At 42.0% G+C, this 9,127-nt stretch overlaps 1 protein-coding gene across 2 annotated transcripts; it reads right to left on the reverse strand.

Annotated features, from left to right (window-relative positions):
• Positions 1 to 689: 689 nt before the first annotated feature.
• On the reverse strand, positions 690 to 7,489 carry asb12b (ankyrin repeat and SOCS box-containing 12b). 2 transcript variants are annotated; one of them, XM_015060633.1, is made up of 4 exons: positions 7,283 to 7,489; positions 6,837 to 7,130; positions 1,196 to 1,724; positions 690 to 1,123 (listed from the first exon to the last, which is right to left on the reverse strand). In XM_015060633.1, the coding sequence occupies exons 2-4, from the start codon at positions 7,119 to 7,121 to the stop codon at positions 978 to 980; spliced, it is 960 nt and encodes a 319-aa protein (XP_014916119.1). In that variant the 5' UTR covers positions 7,122 to 7,130; positions 7,283 to 7,489; the 3' UTR covers positions 690 to 977. The 2 variants fall into 2 exon arrangements, with proteins under 2 accessions (XP_014916119.1, XP_014916117.1); XM_015060631.1 differs by having other exon boundaries at positions 6,837 to 7,161; positions 7,283 to 7,484.
• Positions 7,490 to 9,127: the final 1,638 nt, after the last annotated feature.

The following is a 9,127-nucleotide window of genomic DNA, read 5'->3' on the forward strand; positions in this document are numbered from 1 at the left end:
TGTGTGTGTGTGTCTTTTTTTCAGTCGGGTCTAAATTCAGTGGGGTCTTGAAGCTGATGCAAAAACACACCATGGTTGGATGATCCAAGCTGCCCATGAGGAGCCTCTAATGGGGACAGCAGCATTGTGCTGTGTGACTGTGGTCTCTAGTGGCCGGACACGGTGTTACACTTTTCACACATTGTCCCCCCCCAACATTTGGATAATCCTTTGTCTTAGTTGGTGAAACACACAGAGAGATCTAAAGAGCCTGACCAGCCTGCGTGATGTTTCCACAATGAACTTTTCCAGATGGTGCAACTAGACTATGACCACATTATTCAATATATTTTTCTATTTTATGAGATAGTTTAAAGTAGTGCATGATTGTGGACAGATTGGAAAACGATATAAATAAGATTCTGAAATGTGTACACTGTTTTTTTTTTTTCTTGAATACCTTTAATAAATTTGTGCCAGAATGTCTCAATTAAAGCTTGACCAAATCCCTCTAGGTTTGCAAAACAGCAAGATGGAAATGGATCTTCATGTTCTACTTTTTGTCGAACTTGAGTCAGAGCTATAAAATAGTGCAAAAGATGTCAGTATTTTGGAGATGTACCACAACAACAACAAAAAATTGTAGCCGTTACAGCAGCAGCAGATGGCTCTACCACGCATTGAATCAGGGGTTGAATAAAAAACAATACCACATCTTTAAAATTTTAATTTGTCAAAGATGTAGAAAAACATGCATCACTGTTTCCCCCCACATTCTAATTATTCCTTTTTGTGTTTTATTCTATCACTCAAAATTTGACCACTAAAGTGTGGTTGTAGTTACAAAATGTGGAGAAGTTCAAGGAGTGCGGCAGGACAAAACTGCTGCTACAGTTTTTTTTTTTTTGTCTTGTCCTGTTCATCCAGGAAATTTGGGGGGGAAAAAAATCAAACAAGGAAAATCGAACAACAGAAAAAACGGTAAACTCAAACTAAAATCACTCAGGTTCAGCGTTTATGTGCTTTAAGTAGTTCCTCAGGACGAGAGGTATGTCCAGACTGTCTATTGCAGGGTCCTTGTCGGCAAACGGGATGTGTCTTCGGATTGCCAGCCGGGCCTGTGACATCAGCGTTTTGGGACAAACTGTTTGGGTAAAAATGACAACAGTGAACCATTTGCAGAAGGAAGCATTTAATTTAAATGTATCAGACTCACCTCTCTCTCTGAGCAGCAGCAGTAGCGCTTCATTCTGCTTTGTAGTTTTGTCAATAATGAGTGTAGGTAGATAGACGTCTGCCCCGAAGTCTACGAGCAGCTGAATGTACTCCACCCCACACCCGTAACGGAGACACACCTCCACAACAGTCTTGGGTTGCTTGATCCTGGCCAGCATCTTCTCGTCCGTGCAGTTATAGTTGGGGTTGGCCCCGTGCAGCAGGAGCAGCTTAAAGCAGCCCAGGTGTCCATAAACGGCTGAGATGTACAGGGGCCCTCTGCAGGATGTCGCGTTGGAGGCCCACTCGGGGACCTTCGGCCGGACGTCCACCTCGGCTCCAAACCGCAGCAGTTCCCGGAGAGTGTCTACGTCACCCTCCCTGGCGGCGGTCAGCACCGGGGAGCAGTTGTTGTACTGGCTGCCGTTGGGGTCGGCTCCCGCCTTCAGCAGGGCCGCCACGCAGTCCAAGTGTTTCCCACTCACAGCTGTGAACAGAGGCGTCTGGGCCTTCACATCCAAAACGTCTATCTGGATTTTGAAGGAAAAGGAGGGGGGGGAGGGCAATGTTACTTCCTGTAAGGAAATTCTGTTGTTTTAGGGTAGAGCAAGCATAAAACTGAAGCCCTGGATTCACACACCGATTCACTACAGTAAGGGTGTGAGTAGGGTTGCCACCTGTCCCTTAAAATACAGAACCATCCCGCATTTGGCAGTTAAATGTAGCAACCCGGTCCATATTCCACAAATGTGGATGTGTAATAATAAAATAGTGGTCCCCGAGTACTTTATATAGTAGGCTGCCCCAGTTATTGTTTCACTCACGGTGTTGGTGTTGCGATATTGTGCCCAACTGCTTTCTGGGTAACAGACCAACGGACACAACGCAGTCTCTCTTTCTCTCTCTCCTCCCCGGCTTTAAATATATAGGGACTGGTCCCTTGGTAACCCTAGTCGAAGAGCCCAGAGAATTTGAGAAAAGATAAGTATTAAAATTCAAGAGATGGCAGTAGTGCAACACTAATGGATGCACGCTGCCATTAAAATCTAAAGAAGAAGAAGTCGGAGGAAGTGAACAAAGCCGATCCGTCAGTGTTGGCCACGCCAGGTCGGCCCTTCGCAATGGACGATCATTGTTTACAGCACAGGCAATTTCAGGTAAGCTTAAAACGCTGAACTGGAGCATACCACAAAGGGCAACAGTTAGCTAGTGGGTAAAATTCAAGACCTTAACACAATTTACACCCCCAGAAAGCAATAAATCCCTCTGCACGAAGTGAAGTGTAATACAAGGAAGGAGCTGATTATTTTTATTTTTATTTATTTCTAACTAGGCTAGGTTATACCCGCCTTTCTCCCAATGACTCGGCAGTAAGGTTTTTTGTATGGCGTATCAGGGCCTTAGCTATTAATAAATGAGTAAATTTCTGCCAAAAAAAAAAAAAAAAACAGACATTTTTTAGAAAAAAAACATGGACATGTCTGAGTTTGAATAGTCAAAACATGGCAAGAAAAAAACTCACATTTTTAGATTAATTTAACTTATATTGTTTTCCTTGAAATTTTCTGAAGTTACTCTCAAAATTTCAGTTTTATTTTTTGATCTACAATGGTATACAACTCGAGAGTGACACATAAATATAACCTTCAATTACAAAGGTTTTGTGCTTAAATATTTTGTCAACGAAATCAAAGCAGTTGTTAATCTGTTTACAGCCAAATTGCATCAGTCAGTTCCTCTGCGGAAACTTGCACATAATCAACACATCCCCGAACGTTTTCGCGCATTTTTTTTTTATTCCACATGGGTTTACTGCAAAGTTTTTCGCAAAAATGGTCAAACCTCTGGATTTAAGTGATGCTAACTCTCACCTGCAGGTGGCAGTATTTCTTACTTCTTCTACAATTTTGCTTCAGATTTACTTGATGTCACGTGGCCACCAACAAAAAGTGACATTTACCGTCAAACAAAATCGTGGAGGGACTGCTCAATGTGAATAGTATTTTAAGAAGTTAAAGAATGTTAAAGTTACTTATTGAATGCAGACACTGCTAATTATTAATATTTTAACAGTTTGTTAATTGGTTTTATCAATACATTTTGGAACAACCGGGCCTTGGAGAACGCACATATCAAAATTTAACAAATTGTCTGGAACTGTTAAGTTGTTTTGTAGGATTTTTTTTTCCAGAAATATGATTTATGATTAATTTGTCTTTAGTCATATAGTAGAGTACAGTAGTGTCCAAAAGTTCAGAGACTGACAGAAATAACCTTCAGTTTTTATGGGAGTTGATTGAGTTGTGTCTCGGCTGCTATGAAGAGTGATTGAAATTGTACCTAATCCAGAAAGCTTGATTTAACCTGTTTTGGCCCTGTCCCTAAATGACCTCTCAGCATCACTTCAGTGACTGCATGATGAGGTCAAAGAGTTGCTTTGGAACATGCGATTGGTTTGTGTTTGAAGCCAATCGTCTTTTTTTTTAACCTTGAAGAAAACGTGTGCTGCCGTCATTGCTCTGCAACAAAAGGAGTAGGCAGGTAAACACGTTGCAACTAACTAAGGACTAACTAAGGTTTAGTGTGTTTCTTCCTCAAGGAGAAAAACATGGAGGGGACAGACTGAAACACAGAAGGACACACCAGGATTGTTGTCTTCTGGATGTGAGAAAATGCTTGTCTGTGGAGGAAAGAAGGTGAATGCTAGCGTTGACACTGAAGCCTTCAGACAATTTATGTTTGGACTTGCCTCTTGTTATGTGCAAACGAGTTACCTCACTCATGATTTTGCCTACTAACTCTGCCATGAGTAAGAAATGGGATCAAAATGTCCTCCAAGAGCAACTTTGCTCAATGATCCGGGAGCAATTTGATGATGATCACGGATTTTTCCGGCACAATGGAGCTCCATGCCACAAGGCAAAAGGAAATGACCAAATATCTAAGGGATCAAAACACTGAAATTATCGGTGGAAACACCTCCAAACTCAATGAAAAACATGTGATTCTTTGCCTAAATTTGATGGATTTCTCACCACAAAAATGGGGGGTGGGGGGAGAACCCCACACTTAATAAATAGAAAATGTTTATTGTCAGAAATACCTGATTAAAGATATAACACACTGAAGCAGTCTTAAACGTTACGCTGCACAGCTCCATAGCATGCAGCATCGAAGTGAACATGTTTTAGTAGTTTGTCCAAGTTTGGGAAGAGTTTAGTCTGCGCAAGCGCTGTGCATAAGGCCAAGAATTCGGCAGCTTGTTACAATAAAAAAAAGAAAAAAAAAATGTAGTTCATTGGGAGGCTTCCACAGCACAATGAGCTTCTAATGAGGGGGCAATATGCTAAGCTAATGGTCACCAGCAAGGACAGCAACACTGATAAAAACTGCTGATTCACTCACCGGGAGTGTTGGCTCTAACTAATCAGTTCACTTTGTAGGGATGTGGATACAAAGTCATGCAGAACACACATTGTTCTCAAACTGTGCCACAAGTTTGGTGCGCAGAAAGAAATCTCGCTATTGATTGTTTCCAAGGTAAATACAATGAAACTCATTAAGATAAAAAGCTAAAAAAAAAAAACAAAACCCTCCTACATGATAAGCTATTAAAAAACACCCCTGTGATCTGTGGTTTATCAGGAACTTCTCAGAGAGAGTCAGAGTGAGGAAGCTTTTGAGAATGCCTGTCACAAACAGGATGACAGAGGACAAGGGACAAACCAGTGTTGCTGCCTGCTGTTCTGCTGCTTTCTGTTCACCTCCAAAGTTGGGAGGTTTAGATCTGGGAATGACTTCAAGCTCAACTTTATTTCCAGTTTCACCTTCATAAAAGCAGGTGAGATTTTCTAAGTTATATGCTCAGTTTAGCACTACAGGGTTTCCCCCAGTCTATCATAAGCCTGGCGGGCCACCAGGCTTTACCTGCCCTCCCCCCCACCACCAGGTTTGTTTATTTATTATAGGTTTATTTATGGAACGGTAACAGTGATAGTGTCTCTTTGGTGAAATGGATAGAACTACAACGGCAACACAGTAGGGTCAGTATGTGAACATATAGGGAGAATGAAAACTCTGCAACCACTTCCTGTCTTTACTGGTCGACATGCTAACAACCGAAGTGCAAAATATGTATATTTACTATAATTGTGTTTTTGTTTTTTTATGTGCCTCTTTTAAGACTTTGTAGTTGATGTTTAGGTATTATCTGGTCATATTTTCAAATTTCCTGTCTCAAAACTCAAAAACATGGTGGGCCGCTGCATGGCTGCCAATACCACCGGGATTAGCAGGTTTTCAGGGGGAAGCCCTGCACTGCAAGCTAATAATGCTAATAATGTGCACGTAAAATGTAGGAGGTTCGAAAGTAGTTATGGGAATTCTGAACACGGTTGCACTGAATTTAATTTCGGGGTATCAGGGAGCCTTAACACAAACATAGAGCCACACTTTGAAGATTTTTCCTACTACTTATATATTTTTTTAACACTATTTAAAGGAACATTTATGTATTTTCCAGGCACGTTGTGCTATGAACCGACATCCAGGTGCAGTTATGTTACCTTCAAAATGACTTGTACATCAAAAGCGACTTAAAAGACGTTCAGGATTGAAATTTGCCAGCTTGAAATTGCGCCTCTGTCTCTTTAAGAAGCTTCTACTCTTTCTTGCGCGCAGCCCCTTTAAACGCGTCCTCGTAATATGCTTCTCGTTATTCATTTGCAGTCGTTGGCGGATTGGACTGAGAGGCCGTTCCTATGATGAGCTCAGCAGACTCTCAGTTCCACCAGGTGTTTAATTGCTGCTGCTAAGCCTGATGTAGTTGAGAAAAAAAAGAGAGAAGAAGAAGAAGGGGTGGGGGAGGGGCGCTCTGTGAGGCGGAAGCTCGCCTGGAGGCTGGAGCTGTGTGGAAACAGGCAGCGTTTTGTGAGAGCGAGCATTTAGATGGCATGAATGGAACACACATGAAAAGAATCGAGGCAAAGCTCTCGAGGTACGTTTCTGACGAGGGGATGACATTAGAACGTGACATAAAGCACCAAAAAGTGGATTTCACTTAATATTCTCCCCCTCCTCTAACATCAGGCTACAGCTTAGAGCAAAAAAAAAAAAAAATATAGTTTTTTGAAGTTTCTTTTTGTATTGACTGCAAATACTTTTCATTGCAAAGCAGCCATATTTGATTCTGAGGTCGAACTACATTTATAGTTTTGCCTTCTGGGGAGCTTTCTGTTCACTTTTCAACTTCTGCGCAAAAAATATGACATATAATTAAACTGCATTCCTCAACCAATCATGAGGTGGCTCTTTAAAATAATGATTTATTTTCTTGCTTTCGTTGCTCCAAACATAACCCCGGCGGGTTGAGGCATCCGAGATGACTGCACTTTTTGGTATGAAATGGCACTCGGTAAACAAAGTGCAGCAATTACTTCACTACGCACGCCGTTATACTTAGATGTTTGATTCACGGCTCGTGCGAAATTATTTATCGCGGTGGGCTTAAAATACCCCCCAAAAATAAATAAATAAATCTGGAGATCGGTGCCAACTTCTTTTTCCATTTGAGTGTGTTTTCTCATAATTGGGTTGACCGGGCAGCAAAAGCAATAAACACACACCCGGTGACGGCGACAAACCTCCGCCCCGTGCTCCAACAGGACCTCCAGGCACTTCAGGTGTCCGAGGGCAGCGGCGGTGCGCAGCGGGGTCACCGGGACCCCCCAGCCGCTCGGAGCATTGATGCACCGCTGGTATTTCTCTTGAGCGAGGAGCTGGGAGAGCAGAGGCGCGTCGTCGGCGCCCACGGCGTCGTTCAAGGCCCGAGCCTGCTCGCCGTCCTCGTCCTCCTCCTTGGGCTGCAGCAGGGAGAAGATCTTCGATACGTCCATCAGACTCATGTTGACAGGCTGGACCACGGCCATCGTCACACTCCCAGCAAAGACGGGGTCAGGACGACTTCATCTGAAAATCAGTTTTGATTTTACTCACGGTGAGCAGCTTGATTGCTTTTTTCTTTTCTCTGTGTGTGTGTGTCAGTAGAAGACAAACTTCACAGATTACTCAGAAAACACGAGACCCCTACCTTAAGTTGCTTTTAGCCCCGCTGATGTTGGCATTGTTAAAGTAGGAAGCAAAGACAAGAGAGGTCCTCCAAGAGTTGTAGAAACTGCAGTATGGCCCGCTGTGTGTGTGTGCGCATGTGTGTGCGTGTTAACAATGCGGGGGGGGGTAGAGGCTTCTTACTAGTGGGGGTATATTGGGGGGCTAATTTTAGGCCACACAGGGGCCTGGCTAAACTTCCATTCTGGGAGAGTGAAGGCTCAGGTTTATAATTAGAAAGGTGATACAGCTATGACACTGTGATTTGAGAGCATGACTTACTCCTCCCTCCTTTCCCACAAAAAACCAAATTAAAGAATCACCTCACTGGGTGGACCGTTTTAGACAAGAACATTTTACTAAGTGAATAATACAAACTGGCCTTTTTGATTGATTTATTTTTTTGTCGTTCCTTCCTGATTCCTCTAACTTAGTAACCGTCAGCTGTGAGGCCGTCGGTGGGGGGCTTTAGGAGAATCCGGTCAGCTGCTCCCACGTCTTCTCGCTGTCCCATGCTTGGACAGGAGGCTCTGACGCAGATGGCAGCCTGTCAGACTTACGGCATTGTTCAAACCCACGTACAAGCTCCGCTTATACGTCAGGGCACACACACAAGACACAGATGAAATGGATGCGAACATTTGAGGGTCCTCTGCTACAAGCTCACTGTCTCTTGTTCAAGAGACTGAACAAGAGTTGAAAAACAATTCCAGATTTTGACCGTTTAGTAGTCAAAATCCGGTTAATTTCCTTGCATTGCCTCTTTAAATAGTGTCGATTCTATGTAGAATTGCCAAATCTTTTAGTGAAATACAAGAATCTATATTTGGATTTCTATCCCCGTCTTTTCGTTTAATAAATAAATAAAGCTGCTGACATTCAGCTGCTGCTGCTTCCGACCCAGGGGTCAGAAGCAGGAGCAGCTGAATGTCTTCCAGGCATCCTTTTCTTGCTCTAACGTGTCGCAACACATTTGTATTCATACCCTTTGAACCTTTTCACAATTTGTCACGTTACAGAAACGAAATTCAAACTTGTCTGTCGTAAATTTAGATTTTATTTTATCTAGAAGTGGAAGGAAAAGCAGATGTGGGCGGCTTTTTTTTTTTTTTTTACTAAAGTAAAATCTTAAACCTGTGGCATGCATTTGTATTCATTGAATCCAATCAATCAATCAATCAATCAATCAATCAATCAATCAATCAATCAAATTTTATTTGTATAGCACATTTCATCAGCAAGGCGTTTCAAAGTGCTTTACATAATTAAAATAAAAACAGCATGTAATAAACAGTGAGAAAGAGAAAGAGATTTAAAAAACATCATTAAAACGTAAACAGTGAGAAAGATAAACAAAAAGCTGTAGAACTTCAGTTGAGACGCCGTCAACTGGGACTCCAACCCTTTGGACTTTAGTCAAAACGCCGTTTGACAAGGACTCTAACTTCTAGATATAGCTCTTTTAAAATTCACTTACGTTTCTGTTGTTATGTATATCACTAAAACGTAAACGGTGAGAAAGAGAAATAAAAAGATGTATGTACTGTGCTACTTTTGGGCCATGCATAGTTAGCTAGTTGGACTCACTGGAGTTTCTGTTTCAGAGTGCCAGATTGAAACTGGTTAATTGTAACACATTTTTCAGACTTCTGTTATTAAGAATTGTGGGTCATTTTGCTTAGAGCAGTGTTTTTCAACCACTTTTGAGCCAAGGTACACTTTTTTAATTGAAAAAAAAAATCACGAGGCACACCACCAACCAAAAATGTAAACCAAGATACTCTGTAACCACCTATACTACATATATAGTCATTCTTATCAAAGTGTC

This window comes from Poecilia latipinna, unplaced genomic scaffold (genome assembly GCF_001443285.1).
Source record: "Poecilia latipinna isolate Pla-1442-1.1 unplaced genomic scaffold, P_latipinna-1.0 Scaffold1731, whole genome shotgun sequence".
Lineage (NCBI taxonomy): Eukaryota > Metazoa > Chordata > Actinopteri > Cyprinodontiformes > Poeciliidae > Poecilia > Poecilia latipinna.